At 47.3% G+C, this 25,282-nt stretch overlaps 1 protein-coding gene across 2 annotated transcripts in view; it reads right to left on the reverse strand.

Moving 5' to 3' along the window:
• LOC133357764 (ankyrin repeat domain-containing protein 10-like) overlaps positions 1-25,282 on the reverse strand; it is a 62,642-nt gene that overhangs the window by 20,123 nt on the left and 17,237 nt on the right. For both annotated transcript variants that reach the window (XR_009756992.1, XM_061575880.1), the window contains exons 2-4: positions 6,718-6,870; positions 5,978-6,069; positions 4,760-5,022 (exon numbers count right to left, since the gene is read on the reverse strand). Coding sequence is in view for 1 of the 2 variants with exons in the window: in XM_061575880.1 (XP_061431864.1) it covers positions 4,760-5,022; positions 5,978-6,069; positions 6,718-6,870 (508 nt within the window). In the remaining variant the exon portion in view is untranslated. The remainder of the gene's footprint in view (positions 1-4,759; positions 5,023-5,977; positions 6,070-6,717; positions 6,871-25,282) is intronic.

The following is a 25,282-nucleotide window of genomic DNA, read 5'->3' on the forward strand; positions in this document are numbered from 1 at the left end:
CTTTACGTCTACGAACTATGCCAAGCAACACTCGTCGCCGACTGACGCTGGCTGCAAGAACCACACACGCTGCACACCGGCTGTTACGCAGAGACCCTGCTCGATTGCCGAGGGTGGTCCCGGGCAATTTTTTTTTTAACCGCAGCGGGTGGATTAACCCGGGGGGGGGGCTAACGTTGCGTAACGGGTTCGTGGCGGACAAAAATCACATTTTAACGAGAGCTGAGAGAGAATTGGAGGAGGCTGCAGGAGGAGTTGGGAAGGCGATCGAACGGAATTTAAGCAGGAGCACAACGCAAGCAATCGGCCACACGACGGACACATCGCAAACACGACACGAACACAGACCAAGCGATACGTGCACACAACACAGACACACGTACCACGCAGTACGTATAACGCATGCACCATGTAAAAACACACACAGCAGACAACACACCCACGTACCATTTACACACGAGTCACACCACGCCGGACAACACAACACACACAGAGCGAAATACACAGAGGCAACTTGCAACACCACATACGCACAAACACACACACACACACACGTACGCCGCACACACATGACGTGCCACAACACACACGCCACACGCACACGTTCAAACACATACCATGTACACGCACATACATAAAAGACAAAACACACGGTACATCGCGCACACACACACACACCACAGACACAGCAAACACCACAGACGCAGCACACACAAACAACACACGTGCAGGGCACATGGACACACCACACAACAGGCACACAAAGGAAGAGTCAGGTGAAAAGTGAAGGATCAACAACAGGGAAAGCATTGAGATTAAAACGCACGCATGAACATCACCGTCATTGAACTTACAAACAACACACGACACTTCACAACAACAGCAACGAGTGCATTTGGTGTTCCCGCCATCCTTGTTTAAACGCATGGTAATCACGAAGGCTCCGTTGTAACTTCATACCGTGTCAACCCATACGGTTTACGCCGTATCAGGGAAATTGAGTTCTCAGGTCCATATGGCGTACAGCCGTTTCTATACGGGCAAAAAAACAATATGATTTTGTCTCTGTGTTTGTGTTTCTCCCCTTGTGATGGGACTTTGTAGGATGAACGTGGGGCTTGATAAGGGGCACGGGGTGACCGGTAAGGTCTGAATTGGTCTGTAATAAGGTAGGTACACTGGATAAGGGGTTGACAGGTACGTAACTTGCACGTTAATTTTTTATTACTTTCGGAAAAACTCGTCATCGCGACGCCGGCAACACCCGTTGAGAAATTATGTCACGGGGACCTTAAACGTCCACCGTCGAGTGAAGTGGAGGGCGTGTAGTATATGTATTTGGTTTTCATTCCAGTTTAATTAGGCACACCGCCTGCAGCATTAACCAGGGTGGCCCCCTGTATGATTCGAACCCCGAAAACCTCCAGGGCAAGCGGCGAAAAGCACCGACCGCCGGACCGCGCGAGAGATTCACCGAGATTCAACGCGGGAATCCACCGCACGTTTTACACATCGCCCGTTCCGCACTGTTACGGTCAACCCAGGCTGGTCGGTATGACCACCCAAGTCCTGGAAGCCGCACCAGGTTTTGGAAGTTACCGAGCCTAGGTGCGGTCAATGAATGCTCGCCGCGTGTTCTTGACAAACCGCATAAAGTGGACTAACGACAACCACACAGACACCCAACATGTTTGCACATGCACGCGCGCGCACACACGCACGCACATTCACAACAGATGTGCACACGCACGATCGTACACGCACAGAAACACACGCGCGCACATTGGCAACACACACAATGACACCCTCACACACACATACACGCTCGCATACGCCCAGACGTGTACTCGCGCAGACACACATTCACACACACACAGAACACCCTCGCGCGCACACGCACGAGTTAAGACACAAACGCCCGCATTTAAACACGTACACAGGTGTCTCGTCCGTCACAATGTGGGTATGTTGCCAAATCTGATTTTTTTTTACACTTTTACCGCGTTGGGACAAAGCGCTGTCTGTAATGTCAAGTGATACTTCAGCTCACGCAAACACAACAACAACAACAACCGCCCTTCGCCACTAAGTGGCGGTGACGTCACCACGGCACTTGTGCCAGGCTGTGTGCACAAACACACACAGAACGATCGATATCGTTAACGCCACACCGATCAAGCACTCCTACGGTTCTCAAGTTTGAGAGATTGACTCACAAGTCAGAGAGACGCACGGGGGTTCGAATCCCAGTCAACATCTCGGCCGACCACACACCCCGTCGTCAATTCATGAGGGATTGTCGATCACCCGTTTGCGAAATTGTCGATTCGATTACCAAATCCGCTTAACTTATTTTCTTCTTTTCGTGGCAATCAAAGCGACCGTGAGCAAAGAGCGACCCCGTTCAAACCGCACGGCGCGTCCCAGTGCGATTTTGGTCACGCGACAAGCAACGAAATATAATATTCCGTGCATTAAAGAAACAAACTTACAGCGCCTTGTCAATCCGCTGCTGGATGAATGCCTCACCACGTCATATCGGTCATGGGGCATATTTCAAAGTACTTCACCAAAGCTGGATATTTGTGGGTTCCCAGAGAGATCGGTCATCCATTTATCTTGTTGCCGATTGTAATTTTTTACGTGTACGGTTTCGCATCGCACCTAGCCCACCGTGCTAACCGGAGGTGCGTCAACAAAAAACAAAAGACGTTAACAACCCTGGTCATCATCGCGGACTGGAACCCGGGATCTTGGCGGGTGACAGCTAGCTCCGACGCATTCTCCGAGACTCCCAGCCCCAATCTGTGTAGCTGAACTCAATACACCTGGCATCAACTAACGACTAGAAACTAAAAACACGTTTGTGACAGACCCTGGCTATCACAAATTATAGCTCGACCAAGTGGCTCATCATCATCACTACGTGGAAATGTATGGCAGCCAAAAACTCTAAAACGCGTGACGTTGATTCTAAAATGTGGAGGGAAAAACAGGTGGGACCCACAGAAAAATCCACGCAACAACGGGGAGAGAGACACGCAGACTCCAAATATACAGCAGCAGGCGTCAGGGTTGGGATCGAACCCACGACCTCCTGCGTACCAGGCGAGGAAGTGAACATCTCGCCACCGCGTCACCCCTTCAGCAACAACAAGCCATCACAGACAACCCAAGCAGGAGTCTCACTTAAACCAAACAGCACCGGCTGTCAAAACAGTTGAGAACAATTCTAGAACAATACCGAATGTCTCCCATTGGGGCAGGCTAGACGAGACGCCTTCACCACCCAAACAACAACAACCCCAACACTTTGGCGAACGCCCGGTCCGTGCACCGAACCAGTGGGCCCCAAAAGTCCTGCTTAAGAGCTCGCGAGTTCGCGAGCCGCATCACAGCAACGTCACGCGTCTCTCTCCCGAGAGCTGTGCAGCGCAGTAGGAGGAGGGTGTCCCTGTCGCATCGGGACGTTCGGAGAATTAAAAAAACCCAAGGACCTGGAGAAAAAAAACTATCACGTGCTAAGAGGATATATATATATATATAAAACGTATATTTGCAAACTCCAAATGTATACCGCTGGCGTCAGGGTCATAATCGGACCCACGACCTCCTACATACCAAGCGAGGTAGTTAACATCTCACCACGGAGAGAGAGAACACGCAAACTCTAAATATACAGCAGGCATCGTCAGAGTCGGGATGTAACCCACGACCTCCTGCACACCAGGCGAGGTAGTGAACATCTCACCACAGAGACACGCAAACTCCAAATATGCAGCAGGCGTCAGGGTCGGGACCGAACCCACGACCTCCTGCACACCAGGGCGAGGTAGTGAACATCTCACCACAGAAACACGCAAACTTCAAATATGCAGCAGGCGTCAGGGTCGGGACCGAACCCACGACCTCCTGCACACCAGGCGAGGTAATTCACATCTCCTGGCTACCGTGGGATGCCCACAAACATTCCAAGAGAGCAGCCAGTTGCAACTTCCCCCGCACAGGGCAAAGGGAAAGACTCGGCAACGGCCTGAATCGGGCAATGTTGCTCTACGTGCGCGTGCAATCTTAATAATTCGTCACTTTCAATCGAGGCGACTTCAAACCGTGACGCCCGGCGGCACACACACACACAGTGGCCTGCTCTCTGTTTTCAAAATGACGTCACGGGATCTTTCACGTCCACCGGGGAAGCGGAGGGGCTTGTAATGTGTCTACGGTTAATGAGCACACCGCAGTAGTAACCAGGGCGGCCCGACGAGTTCGAACCGCGAACCTCTGTGGCAATAAGCGGTGAACGCAGCACCGCCCCCTCGTCTTTAGGGAGTGGGCAAAGCTCCCCCGTATAGCCTGAACGGACTTTTGGAGCAAGTGCTGCTAAGCGAGCAGCACCTATGAAGGCCAGCACCGCACACGAGGGGGTGGGTGGCCAGCACCAGGCCCGGCCGCCTTTGTGTCCCCAGTGGCGTTGTCTACGCACGGCACCGGGTGCTCATTTCAGACCGAGTTGACCTAGGGGAGGCCCAGGACCGGTTCGGATAACCGTCACCGGTGTTGACCACGAGCGGGACTCCAACTCGGGTCGCCGGGTTCATAGCGCAGCGCGCAAACCGCTACGCCACAGGAGAGCGCACACACACGCACAGCAAAGCAACCAACCCGGGTCTCCAGCGCCAACCCTTGCAACCGTCACTCGCAACCATCGCACGGCAACCATCGCTCGGCAACCGACGCTCGCGCCGCGCTCCAGCCGTACCTTGGCAACGCGCTTTCTTCTCGTCACCGTTGGCGTTGGCGTCGCCGTGGGAACGCTTGCGGCTGCGCCCTCCTCCGTCACCGTTGGAGACCGACGCCGCCGCCGCCGCAGCCGCCGCCGCCGCCACCGCCGCTCCTCCCACACCTCCTCCTCCGGCGTCGCCGCGGCGACGGGCAAGCTCGTTGGCGAGGAAGGCGGCGGGGCGCGAGAAGCCCTGAGAGATAGCCAACTCCAGCGGGGTGATGCCGCTGTGGTTGGGCACTCTGGGGGGAGATCGGGGCCGCGGGGAGAGGGGAAACGCGAGGGGTGGAAAGTTTAAAGCTGTTCACCTCGATGGACTAGAAGTGCACCTAGCCTGGCACCGCAACTTGGTAGCCAACGGCAGCTGTTGTCGGTATATCCGAGCGCGTGTCTGTGTGTGGCGACGTGGGGAGAGCGGTGGTGCAGCGGTTAAGCTCGCCGATCGAACAAAACCGGCGACCCACCGTTCGATTCCCTCTCACGGTGGCAAATATCTGAATCTGTCCTGAACCTTTTTGGGGAAACGTGCATGCAATATGGAGAGACATCGTGGTGTCTTTATCCATGTCTCTGTCGCTGAAGGTGGTTCATAATGGCTGTGTCAGAAACCCAGTGCTTGAACCCCTAAGTTCAAGCACTGGGTCTGGGCGTCTCTCATCATCATCATCATCAGCCAAAATCAGTCCACAGTTGGGGCCCTTACCTGGTAAAATAAAAATAATTGCTTTAGTTTTGTTCATTTAAAAAACGATTAGAAAAAATAATATTGGTAGGAACCTCCCGGTTACACCAGCCCACAGGGGATTATTGTGTCCGTCGTGCAGGGAGGGGCTGGGTGGGGAGGGGAGGGTTGGGTAGAGAGGGGAGGGTGGGGAGGGGCTGGGTGGGGAGGGAGGGGTGGGGCTGGGTGGCGAGGGGCTGGTCACCCCGTGGTGCCCTTATAAAACTCAACGTTTAACCTACTCACGCCGGCTTGTGCCCGCCCTCACAGTCGGGCACATTTGCGGAATACACCACGCCGCCGTTGACCCTGCAGGCCATTGACCGAGCAACCCAACGTTCCTACCAGCTCCCTCCGCAGAAATGTGTTAATAATACTAGATTGGAGGGGGTGGGGATCTTTGTCTGTGTGGCGATGTCCCTCTCACGCAGAGGGAGAGAGAGAGAGGAGGCAGGGGTGGTGGGGGAGACACTCACTCAACTTGCGCTCCGCACGCCACCAGCAAATGGACGCATTCCTCACTCCCGGAGCGAGCAGCCTTGTGCAGGGGAGTCTCGCCCAGGTAGTCCTGTTGAGCCGCCCGCCATCATTGTCATCATCGTCATCATGATCGTCGTCATCATCGTCGTCATCATCGTCGTCATCATCGGAGACGTCAATGTCATTGGGGGCAGCAGCAGCAACATCCTCACTGACAGCAACACCATCATCATCATAGCCATTGCCGGCAACATTATTGTCATTATCATCATCATCACCACTGTCATTGGGAGGAGCACAAAAAGAGTTATATCATCTTTGTCAGGTTCAACAGCAGCAGCTTCATCATCACAATCACTGCAAGAAACAACATTAGCAATGTCTCTCTCCCCCGCCACCTGCATGCATCTTCACCACCACCCCCATCATATCTATCACCACCGTTAACTACCAGCATCCCCATTCATTGTCACCACCACCAGCACACCACTAGCACACCGATTCATCGTCACCACGTCCATGACCACCACCGCCATCATCATCACCACGCCTTGTCTATCACCACCACCACCACCAGGATCCCCATTCATTGTCACCACCACCAGCACATCGATTCATCGTCACCACGTCCATGATCACCACCGCCATCATCATCATTACCATGCTTTGTCTATCACCACCACCACCACCACCAGCATCCCCATTCATTGTCACCACCACCACCACCACCCGGCACCTGCTGGTTGACGTTTGCCCCGACCCTCAGCAGCCACAGCAGGCAGTGCTGGTGGCCTCCAAAGGCCGCGATGTGCGCCGGCGTCTGAGCGTAGCGCGACGTCACCGTTGTGACGCTGGCGCCGGCCTGCACAAGCGTGGAGAGGCAGTCCAGCTGCGGAGAGACGAGGAGAGGGGAATTTCTCATTAAAGAACAAAAACATTCCCCTTAAAATGCCTAGGCATCTCATCCATTATAATAGTAGGTTTTTAAATCCTTTATATTAAGTTCGCTTGCTTGCTTAGGACCGTGCAAATCTTTCGGTCGTTTTTTAACCCACTTCCCGTGATCCAATCGAGCTGACATTTTGCACACAGACTCGTTGTGCGTGCCAATTAATGTTCGTGAAATTTTTTTTCCAAAATTTTACACTTTTTAGGACAAAAATATTATATTTAATTACCAATTGCTTAATGGTGCAATGCAATCATCTGACCCATAGGTGGCAGCCATCTCAAGCCAGAGGACGAGAGGACTCTAGCCGCCACGCATATAAAGGATTTATAGTGAAAAATTTTGTTTTTACTGGTTATACTTATTACCCTTTTAAACTGGTACAAAACTGACACCTTTATTCAAGGCATCATGTTTGCAATAACCACAACACAAGTAGTCAAAAAAGCAAACAAAAAGAAGCAACTCTGATCATGATAATAATATGCACTGTCCTTGAAGTTGATTGGTCCACACCCGAGACGGCTTTCTTTAGAGCCTAGTCCCGATTGGTGTTGGACCAGATGACACCAGAAGGTGTACAACTCAAACACAGTGCAATATCAGAGTATTGAGAGCTCGGGGTAAGCATTTACACTATGAGATCTCTTTTACCAGTGGCAAAATATAATAGTAGGTTTTTACCCTTTTAAACTGGTACGTACTATTATATTTTGCCACTGGTAAAAGAGATCTCATAGTGTAAATCTCACCCATTGTTACTTATTGTCATTATTGCTACACTTGACTACTTCAGAAAACCTCACAGAGTCTCAGGATTCTTTATCAGGAGGGTCGCCTGCCCAAGTTCTTGCAGTCGGGGGTGATGTTCACAATCAGAATGTTTATTTAAACTGGAGGAATCCGATGAGTTTTAAAGATTTTTTTCACAGATGTCAAGTAGGGGCACGGGGTAGGAATGTTACAACCACAAACAATACCAAAAAACACTATGGCGTTGCAAAGTATAGGAAAGCTAAAGAAATCACTTAAATCTTCTTGGTTCTTTCGGTAAAGTCACGTAGAAGGGAAGTAATAAAATAATACAAATAAAACATAATAAAACAATTCTCACAACGTTTCGGCCACAACGCAAGCAGCCGTCCTCAGGCGACAGCGTCGCCTCGACAGACCTGTTCTCCACCTGAGGACGGCTGCTTGCGTTGTGGCCGAAACGTCGTGAGAATTGTTTTATTATGTTTTATTTTTATTATTTTATTACTTCCCTTCTACGTGACTTTACCGAAAGAACCAAGAAGATGAATCCCTGCAGTCACGAAAGCTTTAAATCGAAATAAAATCACTTAAAAATATACAAATGAAACTAAACTAGTTTTCTCTTGCCAGGTAAAGCCCACTGAGGTATTCACTTATTTCTCAAAAAAAATCTGGGCCACAAATGACATCTCAACAAAGTGGCTCATCACGTGAGATTTTATAGCAGCAGAAATAACCTAAATAATATCAATGCATGTTTCTACACGTAGAGGGAAAAACCGGATGACCCGGAGAAAAATAAATGCACGCAACCACAGGGGAGAGAGACACGCAAACTCCAATGGGGTAAATTTGCAGGTTAATTATTCAGAATTGGGATGTCTTAGTAATACGAGTTACATTTTATGATTGGGTGTTATTTTGTGTGTGTGTATGTAGCTATGGGGAGTGGTAGTGTAGTGGTTAGCGCGCTGCACTATGAACCTGGCGACCTAAGTTCGATTATGGTCACGACCAATAGTCACGATTATTTAAATCTATCCTGGGCCTCCCCTAGGTCGACTCAGCCTCAAATGAGTACCTAGTGTAGTGTGTAGTAAATATCGCCACTGGGGAGACAAAGACGGTCGGGCGTGGTGCTAGCCACCCACCCCCCCCCCCCCGTGTACCGTTCCGGCCTTCACGAGTGCTCGCTAACAGCACTTGCCCCAACAGTCTGTTAAGGCTACACGGGGGATCTTTGTCAAGCTATGGGAGGAAAGAGGTGACCCACTGGAAACCCATGCAGGACATCTGTTGAAGAAGTGCTTCATAGCTGTTCTTCAACAGATGTCCAGGCGACCCCCGCCCCCAACCTCTTATCAGTGCCTAATTTATTAGAGATATGCTACATTCCTCTTGATATGCAAAATTATTTTGTCGAAGCGCCCTTTCCCTCCCTCCCAACCCAGCTTATATATATGCTCCAAGCTCGTGTGCTGTTTCATTCAGACGCTGTCTCCCCGACAGACCTGGTTTTCACCTGAGAACGGCTGCTTGCGTTGTGGCCGAAACGTCGTGAGAATTATTTTGTTTTATTTTTATTATTTTATTACTTCCCTTCTACGTGACTTTACCGAAAGAACCAAGAAGACGAATCCCTGCAGTCACGAAAGCTTTAAATCGAAAATTATTAGAGAGATTCAAACCTTATTGGTCACCCCGTGTCCCTTATAAATCTTAACGATCATCCAACAAAGTTGAATCACGAGGGAGAAACGCAAACAAATAGAAAATCACCACTACTATTCACCACTAGTACACTCACCACGACACTCATCACTACATACCTGTCAACCCCTTATGTCTCTACCTTAGTACAGAACAATTCAGACCTTATTGGGTACCCGGTCCGTTTATAAATCTCAACATTCATCCTGCAAAGTCCCATCACAAGAGCAGAAACACAAACGACTAAGACACATTATTTGTGCCCGTATTGAAACGGCTGTACGCCGCATGGACCTGAAAACTCAATTTCCCTGTACAAGAATACGGGGTAAGCCGTATAGGTTGACAACTATGCCAATCTCCCAGCGTGGCAGTTAAAACGACGGCGCAAGTTTGTCTTTTGACTTCCTCTGGTCAAACACTGTTTGAGACTAGGCTCTAAATAAAAGCTGTCTCTGGTGTGGACCAATCAGTTTCAAAGCCAATGCATCATATACGACCAAAGCATGTCTTTTTGTTTGCATGTTTACCACAAATACATGTGGTTCATGCAGACATGATTCTTTGCAAAAGGTTCCAGTTTGGTGTTTTAACATCTTAACACCTGTTTTATAGCCAGAAAAGGTAAAACCTATTCTCATAAACCATATGGGTTGACAGGTATGCTCCTTGCTTTGAGGCACAGGGCGTTTCTCCCACTTGCGCCACCCTGCCGCCCGAAAAAAAGCAAAACAGAGGAGAGAGCCGGCGTTGCGCATTTATTACCGGCAGGCAGTGAATCAAGCGAGAGCAAGACGAACACGGTGACAAGTCTAAATAAACCTTCCACATTCCCCGGTAATGTGAGAGGGGGGAGGCATTTGCAGGGTCAGTGAGTCACTGTGTCTCCGTGGCAAACGCTACTCAAGGGGTGGCTGGGTTTGCTGATAGAGATTCACAACAGCTATGTCGGGGTGCGAGAGGTTAACTACCTCGCCTGGTGTGTAGGAGGTCATCGCTTCGATCTCAACCCCGACGCCTGCTGTATATTTGGAGTTCGCGTGTCTCTCTCTCTCTGTGGTAAGATGTCGACTACCTCGCCTGGTATGCAGGAGGTCTTGGGTTCGATGCCAACCCCGACGCCTGCTGTATATTTGGAGTTGGCGTGTCTCTCTCTCTCTCTCCATGGCGAGATGTTAATTACCTCGCCTGGTATACAGGAGTTCATGGGTTCGATCCCGACCCTGACGCCTGCTATATATTTAGAGTTTGTGTGTCTCTCTCTCTGTGGTCGAGCGGATTTTTCTCCGTGTCCTCTGGTTTTTCCCCTCCACATTTTGAATCTACATCATGCGTTTCAGCGTATTCGGGCTGCTCTAAATTTCCACGTGATAAGTCACTTCGCTGAGCGATCATTTGTGGTAGCCAGCTCGCTTCTGAAAAAAAGCTACCTGGCTCAGTGGGGCCTAAACCTGGTGATCTAAAAATAGTTTCAATAGTAAGTGATCTGATGTCCTGGGTTTGAACCTGTGTTTTCATCCGCCCAACTCCAATTATACCGGGGTTCTCAAAGCATAGTCGGGTTTATCAGAATCAGAATATGTATTCGTACTGGAGAAATGCGTTGAGCTATCCAGCACTTTTTCACAGATGTTCATGGGGGTCTAAGCCAGGTCACCGATAACTTCCGCAGAGAACCGTAGACTCGCATGAAAGACCCAGATGCTCACAGAACCCCGTAGACTCAAAAAAGGAACTATAGACTGATAGACAAAAAAACCCCGCAAGACTCAAAACCTGAAGTGTGTTAAAACCCCGAGCGATACAATTCCCATATTAAAAATCTCTACTCGCTTTAATTGGGATTCTAACAGAACTCGCACGCCACCTGGTGGCGAATGGTGGTATGGCCACCAGATAGCCCATTCATTTTCTTGGTTCTTTCAGTAAAGTCACGTAGAATGGAAATAATAAAATAATAAAAATAAAACATAATAAAATAATCCTGTGAGAATAAAAATAAAACATAATAAAATAATTCTGTGAGAATTATTTTATTGTGTTTTATTTTTATTATTTTATTATTTCCATTCTACGTGACTTTACCGAAAGAACCAAGAAGATGAATCCCTGCAGTCACAAAAGCACATCATCGTCACACCTGATCTCTCGTCTTTGCAACTGGCTACAAGTCAAACATCAAGTGGACTATAAGATCCTCCTCCTGCTGCTGCTGCTGACCTACAAGGCTCTCAATGGGTTCGCCGTGCAACATTTACAGGAAGCGATTCATTTTTATACTCCCAACAATGTCCCAAAAACCTTTGGATTGCCTTCTTCCAAGGTCAAGGCTCCGTTCCTGGGGCGATCGGCCTTTAGCCAGTGCAAGCTGCCAGGCTTTGGAACGACGCTTTGTGTCTTTGCTAATCAGGCAGTCGCTAAGAGCCGTTTAAGTCCTGTCTTGTAGGCGAGTGAGTGGATGTGAGAGTGGGTGGGTGAGTGAGTGATCCGGAATTTTGACAGCACAGCTCCCAGGCTTCCGGAACAACGCTTTGTGGCAATCGGAATCGTTAGAGCTGTTTACGTCCTGTCGTGGGTGAGCGGGCGAGTTAGTGGTTGAGTGAGTGGGTAAGTGGATGAGTAAGTGGGTGAGTGATTGGGTAAGTGGATGAGTGAGTGGGTGAGTGAGTGGGTGATTGGGTGAGCGATCGGCCTTTTGGCACTGCGCCGCTCGCAGGCTATGGAACAACACTTTGTGCCTTTGCTAACAAAACAGAGTGGTTAGAGCTGTTTAAATCATGTCTGGTGGGTCAGTGGGTAGGTGTGAATGAGTGAGTGAATGGGTGGGTGGTTGAGTGAATGGGTGGGTGGTTGAGTGAATGGGTGGGTGTGAAGGTGAGTGAGTGAATGGGTGGGTGAGTGAGTGAATGGGTGGGTGAGTGGGTAGGTGAGTGGGTGAGTGGGTGGGTGAGTGGGTGAGTGAGTGGGTGAGTGAGTGGGTGAATGGGTAGGTGGGTGGGTGAGTGGGTGAATAGGTGGATGGATGAGCGAGTGAGTGGTTGAGTGGGTGGTTGGGTGGGTGATTAGGTGGGTGAGTGGGTGTATAGGTGTACATGCCTACGCAGAGGTAAAAAAAAAAAATTTCAGCGGGGGGTGGGTTGACAATTTTCGGAATTTTTTAGATCAACTATTTACCCCCCACACTTTCTTAAACTTTTTGGACTTCTGCAAGCCTCTTATAACTTTGTTGACGGACAAATGGACAGACAAACGGCACGCCGGGATGTATATGTTCTTTTTTTAAGATAAGTTTTTAAGTATATTTTTCCGCACATCAGGAGACCTCGCACTAAAGGCCACCAGGGGCCGCCAGAGGCCCATGCGAGTCTTGGCAATGAAGAACACTGGTACTGATAGGAACCTCCTGGTTACACCAGCCCATAGGGGATTATTGTGTCCGTCGTGCAGGGAGGAGCTGGGTGGGGAGGGTGACGAGGGGCTGGGTGGGGAGGGTGACGAGGGGCTGGGTGGGGAGGGTGACGAGGGGCTGGGTGGGGAGGGGCTGGGTGCTCTGGGTGGGGAGGGTGGGCTGGGTGGGGAGGGGCTGGGTGGGGGAGGGTGGGCTGGGTGGGGAGGGTGGGCTGGGTGGGGAGGGTGGGCTGGGTGGGGAGGGTGGGCTGGGTGGGAGGGTGGGCTGGGTGGGAGGGGGCTGGGTGGGGAGGGTGGGGCTGAGTGGGGAGAGTGGGGCTGGCTGGGAGGGGTGGGGCTGGGTGGGGAGGGGAGGGGCTGGTCACCCCGTGGTGCCCTTATAAAACTCAATGTTTAACCTACTCACGCCGGCTTGTGCCCGCCCTCACAGTCGGGCTTATTTGCGGAATACACCACGCCGCCGGTGACCCTGCAGGCCATTGACCGAGCAACCCAACGTTCCTACCAGCTCTCTCCGCAGGAATGTGTTATATTTCTGCTGTCCACACACGGGCGCATTTGGATCTGCGGATGATGCGAGCATTGCAAATGTGAATTACTTATTGTTCCTGTTAATATTATCTCAGCCACAGCGGCTCAATGCTCTGACCTCTGGGTCACCCAGCCACCTGGAAAGGCAAACTTACGTAAGAGGCCCTGGGTCCAGGAAACACAAACCGTATCTATGAGATAACAATTGTTTGCTTTTCTGGGAGTTGTTATCTTTTATTTATTAAAATAGAACAAGACCATACAAATATCACAATGACACATTCTGCAATGGTCTCATCGTACATATAGTTTTAACGTATTTCTTAATATTTCATATACACATATTTATTAGATTTTCACTGTACACAAGAACAAAGGCCCGCTGCGGTAAGTTGAGCGACGCAAATATACAACCGCACACGAATATCCGCCAGGCCCCATGTTCTGATACGTGCTGGTTGATGGGGGGGGGGAGAGTTTCTAATCTATAAGAACAGCTGTTCCCCTTTTGACGTTCTCTGGTCTAACACAGGTTGACGCTGGGCCCTAAATAAAACCGTCTCCGCTGCTGTAGACCAATCAGTTTAAAAGACAATGCCAAAGATAACCAGGGCATGTTTTTGTTTGCATGTTCACCACAAGTGCCTACCGTGTGTGGTGAATGCAGTGACATGATTCCTTGCAAAAGGTTTCTGTTTGTTGTTTGAACATCTCAACACCCCACTCTTTTACACTATGAGGCCCTCCTTTACCAGTGGCAAAATATAGTAGTAGGTTTTTACCCTTTCAACTGGTACATAACTGACACCTTTATACAAGGCATCGTGTTTGCAATAACCACAACACAAGCAGTCAAAATGCAAACAAAAATAAACAACTCTGATGATGATATGCACTGTCCTTGACGTTGATTGGTCCACACCCGAGACAGCTTTTCTTAGAGCCTAGTCTCCATTGGTGTTGGACCAATCAACTTCAAGGACATATCATTATCAGAGTTGTTTCTTTTTGTTTGCATTTTGACTGCTTGTGTTGTGGTTATTGCAAACACGATGCCTTGTATAAAGGTGTCAGTTTTTGTACCAGTTGAAAGGGTAAAAACCTACTACCCCCTGTTTTATTGCCAGATAGAGTAAAACCTAAGTTTTTACTTTCATACTGGCAAGAAAGGTCGCATGTGGTTTCTAATCTATTTCTAGAAGGTTAAGAGTGTCCATCATCAGCCATGATCGACCCACTGTTGGATGAAGGCCTCCTCAACAAGCCACCTCCAACAACCTTTTCAGTTTCGATTTAAAGCATTCGTGACTGCAGGGATTCATCTTCTTGGTTCTTTCGGTAAAGTCACGTAGAAGGGAAATAATAAAATAATAAAAATAAAACATTATAAAATAATTCTCACGACGTTTCGGCCACAACGCAGGGTCCATTCAGACGCTGTCTTTCCGACAGACCTGTTCTTCACCTGAGGACGGCTGCTTGCGTTGTGGCCGAAACGTCGTGAGAACTATTTTATTCAGTTTTATTTTATTATTTTGATTGTTTCCATTCTACGTGACTTTACCGAAAGAACCAAGAAGATTAACCTTTTCAGTGTAATAATCCAGCGGGCACTTACAACATGAACCGATTTGATCGCTCCATCTCCCCTCAGTGGACGTGATTCTGAATGCATTCCATTCATTGGATGCCCACTCCGTAGCAATGCTCGGCTATCATTCCTAACAAAATGTATTCAATTTTTTTTTCGTGACTGCAGGGATTCACATACGTGACTTTACCGAAAGAACCAAGAAGAAAAATGTATTCACATTACTTAAACTAAACTCATTTACAGTCGAGAAGTATACAATCTTTAAAAAAGTTGTATTATTTAAATACAAGAAGCATCATTTTCAAGCCGCCAATAAAAAGCATTCGATTCAAAAAAAATTCTTTAAACCAACAGCAACCGCCTCATTTCAAAACGGGCGAACGTTAAAAAAAATTTAAGAATAAAAAAAATGATTTGCTAACCGTCTGAAAACCACGGCATCTGCCAAACTCTGAACCCGTTTGAAAAGTGCGCTGGTCTGGACCCGTTGGCAGTAAGACTTTTTTTGACAGTGCCGTGGCCCAGTGCTGGCAAGCCAAGAGGATAATCGTCGTCGCCAACAACGATTCGTGGTTAATTTCTGGCAGGCTTGCCCTGGACACTACTCCAGTTTGTATTAACTGTACAAGTATAGGAGCGTGTGTGTGTGCCGTAAGCTTCCCGAGTGAACGTTAAGGATACCCACAACGTTGTTGGTCGCGGTACCTTTAAGCGTGTCGTAAGCTTCCCGAGTGAACGTTAAAGATACCGCGCCGTCGTTCGTCACGGTATCTTTAAGGGACATCACTGCGTGCCTGCGTCATGGTCCATATTTGAAAAATTACACCGCTAGTTTACTCAACTGGGATTACACGGAGCAACGTCGCTGTCTAAATGCGTGCGTGATAACCCCGCGCCGTAAGAACGACGAGAATGCTAAATGTACAAAATAATTGTCCGTTAATGATGACCAAAAATGGCTAATTGAGAACACAGCGTAATAAATGTTTCGTATTGGTTGTTGCTGTTAGTCGTATACCAAGTCAGTTTATCCGAGTTCGTAAGTTTATTGTTAGGGTGTTTGTTCTAGATTTGAAGTTTTCGTGACTGCAAGGGTCAATACTGTTTGGTTTTTTCGGTAAAGTCACGTAGGTAAAAAAAAAGGAAAATAAATTAAATCACGACGTTTCGGGAGCTTCCGTCTTCAGGTGGAACCGTCACAGCAAAATTGCTGTATCTAGATACTTTAACTGAAAAAAACAAAGAGTAGGGTGTTTGTGTTTTAGCAATTCTCCCACCTCAACAAAAGCCGGACGATATTATATCCATCTGAAAGACAGAAATCAGAATTGCTTAACCTACACTACGCCGAACCATTATACTGGCGGTTATAGCCACATCTTTCGAGTGTCTGAAACTGGATTGTGCCAAGCTGACACCGCTGAGATCCCTGGGTTCAAATCCAGACGTAGTGGTCCTCAGGCAGATCACCCACACAACTGCACAAAAAACACAATAAAAATGTGGTATCTGTGCTTGATCTGGTTATAAAAAAAAATATCCCAGACGTGCATCCGAAACGTTGGAACTGCCCAGATGTAAAAATGAGCGCAGAGTTGGCGCCTGTTTAAACATCTCCCCAAGTATGTGCCCCTGCTGGACATCTGCGAAAAAGGAATTCGTGGCTCATCGGATTTTGTTGTAGTACAGAGTTAGACTGATGACCTTAATCTAAGTTGTCTTGTAGTTGTTGTTGTTTGACTTGCATCCCACTGGGATTTTTGCACACAGTGGTTGTGTACGGTGCTTTTTCTGCAATATTTTGCTGTCTTTTCTTGGATTCTCTGTTTATACATATTCACTTTAAGATGTTTTCTTGTTCATGTTTTTTGTTTGTTGCGGTTGCACCCGATTCAAGAGCCGAATGGCTCACAGGGCTATACCTAATAATTGAAACTTGAAACTTCCTCGAGTATAAATAAATATTCTGACACTTTAATTCTCAGAGCTGCAACTTAGCCGAATTGTTGTGCAGCAACGAATTCAATGCTACTGATTGTTGTTGTTGTTGCTGCTGCTCCGTCATTTGAGAACCATATTCTGATTCCGAAACGCTTCTGGAAAGTGAGGGGGCGCCATGCCTAGATAAACGCGCAAATCTGCCGTCTAGTGGTCGAAAGACAGAACGTCAAACGTAAGATCAGCGAATGATGCAGCTCTACCCTCGTACATATAGATGTCTCTCAGCACTAAAAATAAAAAGCAATTTTTTTTGACGCAACTCACCTCACCCCCACGGCCTTCTGACGGTGCGTAATTTCAGCAGCAAATCGTTTCGGCACAAGCAAAACCCTGGACCGGTTTCGACTTACAACGTCTCATCATCAGTCAGTATCGCCTCAATTAATCCTGCCGGTAACTGTCGGGTATTATTATAAGCAAGAACCATAGCTCTTGAAGATACGGGTTCTAATTGAGCCTGGAAAGTGCATGGTTGGGTGACCACCATGCATAGCAGGCATTACAGTGGTAAAATCAACTGTTGTATTGTTTTTCTATGCCTCCACATCAATGACCCCCCCCCCTTCCCTTAACCAACCCGCCCTGAACAGCGTGGTGAAGTATGGTTGAACAAACTAACATATTACTAACTACAAAACGTTTTATTTTACCAAATCAGGCTCACTGAGCTATAGAGCTCTTGTTCAGAAGAGTCGGGATCGAACCTACGACCTCCTGCATACCAGGCGAGGTGGTTAACATCTCGCCACGGCCCACACCGCATACGGAAGGTCTCTCATTCAGCAGTGGACTAACAAACGCGGGCTCTGCACGCATGCACACGCATTTAATCACTCACTTACTCTATAACTGCCCACAGTCAACCACCACACCATACAATAAAACTCACACAGGCTGACACTTTGCCCACGCAGGCAATGATCCCCCCCCCCTTCACCCCACGTAGACCAATACTGGCTGCATCTATGAAGGCCAGCAGTACACCTGACCACCGTTGTATTCCCCAGTGCTTTCATTTTATCTACACGCTTTTATTTAACTCACTCGGTCTTGTCGTTGTCGTATCCTCAAATCTTGCAACTCAATTTTAACCCACTTCCCAATGTGGTATGGACTGCAAACTTGGTATACTTGTTTCTTACCGATGACAATACTATATTCTATCATTAAAAATTTTAAATCTATTTTTAAACAATCTTTTTACACGCTTTCTATTAACTCACTCTGTCGTTGTATTCTCAAATCTTGGAACTCAATTTTAACCCACTTCCCAATGTGGTATCGACTGCAAACTTGGTATACTTGTTTCTTACTGATGACAATACTATATTCTATCATAAAAAAAATGTAACAATCTTTTTACACGCTTTCTATTAACTCATTCTGTCTGTTGTTGTTGTATCCTCAAATCTTGTAGCTAAATTTTAACCCACTTCCCAATGTGGTATCGACTGCAAACTTGGTATACTTGTGTCATACTGATGACAATACTATACAGTACTAGCAGAAGTACCCGGCGTTGCCCGGGTGAAAAATATATTTCTTAATAACCTTACATATATACACAGATGGGCTGCTACCCCTGCCCCCCCAGCCACGATCTCCTCGGCCGCTGTGCAGTAATATGTACGGCCTATAGTGTGGTGGGGTGTCGAGACCTAGTAGCGTGCAGAGCCTCCGGCCTCGCCTAAATTGCCCACCCGGCTGAGGCTGGGCACTGGGGCCATTACCCCCCCCCCCGCGCTACAATAATACTGTCTAATCGCTATAATTTTATAATCTACCGACCCTATAATAGTAATTGCACACATTGTGGTGGGGGGGGAGTGAAGAGGACGTGAAACTTTGATGAATTTACCTCAGAGTCACGTGTTAATGCGTGCGCATATTTTTAACGGAAATTAAAAATGGCGTCCACCCCGCGGCGAATGCGTCGCTACCCGTTGCCAGGGGCAACCGCCGGACCAATCGTGTCTCGCAAATCCCTGACATTTCGTCCAATGAAACTGCGTATGGTCCGATACACAGACACACACACAGACAGGTAGACAGACAGATTTGCGATTTTATATATATATAGAAGATTCTATCATAAAAAAATATATATTTTGAAACATTCTTTTTTATACGTTATGGCAAGTCTTGGGGCCACTTCCTGGAGTCGTGGAGTTCTTCCATTACTCGTACGGTACATTTCATTAAAGCGTGTTTAAAAAAAAAATATTTTTCCATATTACTTATTTATTTAGCATTTTAACTCAGAGTCAAGTTTTGGGGGAGGGCCCAGAGGGTGAACGGTTCATATTTCACTCACCGCGGCCAGGAATCAGGCCAAGGGAGCTTTCACAAACACACACACACAAAGCGTAACTTTAAACTAAAGTAATAAAAACTAATTGTTCTTTTACCAGGTAAGGCCCACTGAGCAATGTAGCTCTTTTTCAGAAGCGACCTGGCCACAAATGATAGCTCAACAAAGTGGCTTGTTTGGAAATTTATAGGAGCCAAATATTCTCAGCGCATGTTGATTCTAAATGTGGAGGGGAAAAACCAGAGGACCCGGACAAAAATCCATGCCACCATAGGGAGTGAGAGAGACATGCAAACTCCAAATGTACACGCGTCAGGGTTGGGATCGAACCCACGACCTCCTGCATACCAGGTGAGGCATCTCGCCACCGTGGCCTAACTTTACGCAGCCGATGAAAATAACACATTGTCCTGCGAAGGGAGCTGGTAGGAACGTTGGGTTGCTTGGTCAATGGCCTGCAGGGTCAACAGCGGCGTGGTGTATTCCGCAAATATGGCCGACTGTGAGGGCGGGCACAAGCCGGCGTGAGTAGGTTACACATTGAGTTTTATAAGGGCACCACGGGGTGACCAGCCCCTCCCCACCCAGCCCCTCCCCACCCAGCCCCACCCCTCCCACCCCCCACCCAGCCCCACCCTTCCCCCACCCAGCCCCAACCTTTCCCCACCCAGCCCCACCCTCCCCACCCAGCCCCTCCCTCCCCACCCAGCCCCTCCCTGCACGACAGACGGACACAATAATCCCCTGTGGGCTGGTGTAACCAGGAGGTTCCTACCAGTATAATAGCGGTTGACGGGACTCTCGAATGTGACCTCCGCTTGCCAAACCGGCGCCGGTCATATGAGCGCACAGCCAAAGTATGGGGAAACTCCTCCACTCTCTCTCCGCAAATGTCCCATTGCTCATGGAGGAGTCGAAGAGTGTGGAGGGTTTCGATGAAATAAAATACCCAGACAGATACGAATAACAAAACACTCGCTCGCATTCGTCAATAGCATCCGTGGCCTTGTAAGGAAAAAAAAAATATCGGCACACAATGTTTCCAGATGAATTAAAATTGAAATGTGAAAATATTGCTAAACAAATTATTTAAAAAATTTAATCGTTGAATGCAAAAACTATTTTTATTAAAAGTTAAATGGCCAAAATATGCTGACACATTGCAACCTGGCAAATGCTTTGTTTTGACGGGGCTAACGGTAAGGCCCCACCGCTGAGTGGCATGCTCCAGGTTTAGCACGTACATTCATACACTCAACAACAACACCCGCCACTCTCCACTAAGTGGCGGTGACGTCACCACGGTGCCTGTGCCAGGCCAGGTGCACTCCAAGTCACGTGAAGTTGTCTGAGGCTCACTGACAGGAGAGGTCACGGGACAGACCCAGGGTGCCATGGGATGACTTACTGAGATGACTGGCAGATGCACACAACCACACTTAACACTCGCACGCAGACTCGCACGCACGCTCACACACACACATACTTACGCGCGCATGCAAGCTGTCGTCTTACTGTATGCCGCTGCACCCGTAAAGACCCGACTAGATAAATTTAGCCGAATGTCAGAGAGCGATTAAATGAATCAGATTTCTGCTTGCAGATGCCGAGATATTTATATTTTAAGTTCAGCTGCCCTGGGGCTGGTTGGAGGTAGCGGCGATGTTGTTTGATGATTACGCATCTGGTGAGCAATAATAAAAACACATTAAACTAACAATAATAATCATGGTGATTCACAGCACTGTGAGGAATTATATCATAACCAGTTCTGGCTACAAGCTCTGCCTCCCAGCCCCACCCCCCCAACATCATTTGCGTTCACAAGCGTGGTGAAGTATAGTCAAGCAACGCCCACGACCAAACGGGGGTGTGGAAAGGGCTTCATCCGGTGGGTGGATTGGGAAAGTTGAATGTGAATTAATTATCCAGGGAGAGCACCACTGCTGACAACAACCATTCACCTCAGCCCATAACCATCTAAGTAATTTCCAGGGCTCAACCCTGCTTAGCTTCCAAGATCGGATGAGATCGGGCGCATCCTGGGTGATTTGTTCGTTCGAAAGAGAGGAAAAATTAACCCGTAAAAACTAAGTTTTTCACTATAAATCCTTTATATGCGTGGCGGCTAGAGTCCTCTCGTCCTCTGGCTTGAGATGGCTGCCACCTATGGGTCAGATGATTGCCTGCCACCATTAAGCAATTGGTAATTAAATATTTTTAAAAAATTCCTAAAAAGTGTAAAGCTATGGAAAAAAATTTTCACGAAAATTAATTGTCACGCACAACGAGTCTTGTGTGTAAAATGTCAGCTCGATTGGATCACGGGAAGTGGGTTAAAAAACTACCGAAAGATTTGCACGGTCGTAAGCGCGCAAGCAAGCAAGCGAACTTAATATAAAGGATTTAAAAATATCGAGCGAGATCCAGACTCAAATGAGCACAGACAAATCGCTCACCTCCCCCCGTTGTTACATCCCCGCAGAGCCAGTGGTGGAAATTCCACATTCCCATGGCGGGGAGGGGGGGGGGACGAGCATATCCACTGGACAATCCCCGCTCTTGACTTCCCCGCTAAGTAGTCCTACCACCCCCCATTGTTTCAGTAACTCCAGCGGCACGATGGGCTGTGAGTCAATCCCTAATGAGGACTTGAACTCATAACAACTTCCTTCAGATTGCGAGGCACGCTCAGCCAACTGACCACGTTTTTTGTATCGACCAAATGATCGAAAAGGTTTTCTTTGGTTCTAGATTTGAAGCTTTCGTGACTGCAAGGATCCGTACTCTTAGTTCTTTTGGTAAAGTCACGTAGGTAAAAAATGAAATTAAAATTAATAAAAACAATAAAATCACGATGTTTCGGAGGCAACACAAGCTTCTGTCTTCAGATTTTTTGCTGTGACAGTTTCACCTGAAGACGGAAGCTTGTGTTGCCTCCGAAACGTCGTGATTTTATGTTTTATTAATTTTAATTAAATTTTTTACCTACGTGACTTTACCGAAAGAACTAAGAGTATAAGGTTTTCTTTGGGTTAGATTCACGTAAATATAAATGAGTCCTTAAACCCCCCGCCGCCACCACCACCCTACCCAGGCAATTAGTAAGGTTTGTCACGTAAACAACACGTGCTGATTTAGTTACCAATTCAGTACTCACCCCGTTGTGTGTTGGAGAGTGAACCCACAACACATTTACAATTCACAATGATTTATTGTTGTAAGTTTCTGACCCCCATGCCTCTACCAGCCATCTGTGAAAAAAAGCTTCATAGCTCATCGGATTCCTCCAGTATAAATATTTTGACGTGCAAAATAAAATATTTATAAGCACTTTTTTATTCATATGGGCCAATCCATCACCCCCCACCCCTTGTATTTTTTAAATCCTTTATATTAAGTTCACTTGCTTGCTTGCTTGCGCGCTTACGACCGTGCAAATCTTTCTGTCGTTTTTTAACCCACTTCCCGTGATCCAATCGAGCTGACATTTTGGACACAGACTCGTTGTGCGTAACATTTTATTTTCGTGAAAAAATGTCCAAAATTTTACACTTTTTAGGAAATTTTTTTTTATATTTAATTACCAATTGCTTAATGGTGGCAGGCAATCATCTGATCCATAGGTGGCAGCCATCTCAAGCCAGAGGACGAGAGGACTCCAGCCGCCCGTTTCAAAGACCAATGTGGGCTGGGTTGTGGCCCATTGAACACGTACTGTAATTTATTTGCCACGCATATAAAGGATTTATAGTGAAAAACTTTGTTTTTACGGGTTAATTTTTTTATGAACAGGAACAGCAAATAATTTATTATCGGACTGTACCTTCATTAGATTTAATTGGCTTACGGCTGCATCTGTAATCCCAACCCTACGACCGACCATGCCCAACACGCGCCCAACGACACGAGGCACAATGTCACTTTTCCGTCCGCCCTCGTCAACGAAGGCACCTCCCGCACCCGGCGCAACGCCTGGTTTTAGTTTCTCGGTCTCTTTTTTTTAAAACTCACGTATGCTCCCAAATCTCACTTTCTTTCACGCGACAGCGACGCACGCAGTCTCGATTAGGCGCATCGGCAAGGTAAGGTAAACGTGTAAAACAACGAGCCTTCCTTTACCCTACCACAATACAATCACTCTACCCTACCTTTAACCCTTTAGCTGGTAAGGTAAAATGTAATAAGTATAACCCGTAAAAACAAAGTTTTTCACTATAAATCCTTTATATGCGTGGCGGCTAGAGTCCTCTCGTCCTCTGGCTTGAGATGGCTGCCACCTATGGGTCAGATGATTGCATGCCACCATTAAGCAATTGGCAAATTAAATATAATATTTTTGTCCTAAAAAGTGTAAAATTTTGGAAAAAAAATTTCACGAACATTAATTGTCACGCACAACGAGTCTGTGTGCAAAATGTCAGCTCGATTGGATCACGGGAAGTGGGTTAAAAAACGACCGAAAGGTTTGCACGGTCGTAAGCAAGCAAGCGAACTTAATATAAAGGATTTAAAAAATTAACCCGTAAAAACAAAGTTTTTCACTCTAAATCCTTTATATGCGTGGCGGCTAGAGTCCTCTCGTCCTCTGGCTTGAGATGGCTGCCACCTATGGGTCAGATGATTGTCTGCCAGCATTAAGCAATTGGTAATTAAAAAAAAAAAATTCCTAAACAGTGTAAAATTTTGGAAAAAAATTTTCACGAACATTAATTGTCACGCACAACGAGTCTGTGTGCAAAATGTCAGCTCGATTGGATCACGGGAAGTGGGTTAAAAAACGACCGAAAGGTTTGCACGGTCGTAAGCAAGCAAGCGAACTTAATATAAAGGATTTAAAAAATTAACCCGTAAAAACAAAGTTTTTCACTCTAAATCCTTTATATGCGTGGCGGCTAGAGTCCTCTCGTCCTCTGGCTTGAGATGGCTGCCACCTATGGGTCAGATGATTGTCTGCCAGCATTAAGCAATTGGTAATTAAAAAAAAAAAATTCCTAAACAGTGTAAAATTTTGGAAAAAAATTTTCACGAAAATTAATTGTCACGCACAACGAGTCTGTGTGGAAAATGTCAGCTCGATTGGATCACGGGAAGTGGGTTAAAAAACGACCGAAAGATTTGCACGGTCGTAAGCAAGCAAGCAAGCACGCAAGCACGCAAGCAAGCAAGCAAACTTAATATAAAGGATTTAAAAATGGTAAATTACATTACCTTGCCGAGGCCTAGTCTCGATGTCGCGTACGCTCACTCGCTCCCTTCTAAATCACAGGGAAGCATTCCCCCCGCCCCCCACCCCCCCTTTAGATTTAGCTTTGTCCAGTCACCTACTTGCTCATGGTGCATCTGTCGTTCCCTCGAGGTGTTCACGTATCCACCCGCTACGTCACCCCGCGGCAAGTCGGATAAGCGATGTTGTACGCTAAATCTTACCTTATATAGATTGATATAGCGCCTTACTGCAAGGCGCTTTGCAACGATTATAAAATTTCCCCCACACTACAGCTACGACCAGGCCTACCGCAACCCCTATCACGACCCCAACCTCTATCACGACCACATCCACCCATCACTACCCTACCCCCCATCACTACCCCAACTCCTATCACTACTGCCTCATACCAAACCCCCATCACTACCACTATCACTACTACCTCGTACCTCAATCCCTACTCATATCACTACCCCAACCCCTATCACTACTACCACATACCCAACCCCGATCACTACCACTACCCCTATCACTACTACTTCGTACCTCAATCCCTACTCCTAGCACAATCCCTATCACTACTACCTCATACCTAACCCCTATCACTACTACCACATACCCAACTCCTATCACTACTACCTCATACCCAACCCCTATCACGACCACTATCCCTATCACTACTACCTCGTACCAAAATCCCTTCTCCTAGCACTACCACTACTACCGAATTCTTCCAGGATTAATATCGGTTCTGATTCCCTCTTGAAACGACGAGCATTGGGGGACAAAAAAAACGTTAGCTACAGAATCTATGCACACGCAAGGTTTTTCT

Source organism: Lethenteron reissneri, chromosome 59, assembly GCF_015708825.2.
Source record: "Lethenteron reissneri isolate LAM-NWPU_2019-01 chromosome 59, ASM1570882v1, whole genome shotgun sequence".
Lineage (NCBI taxonomy): Eukaryota > Metazoa > Chordata > Hyperoartia > Petromyzontiformes > Petromyzontidae > Lethenteron > Lethenteron reissneri.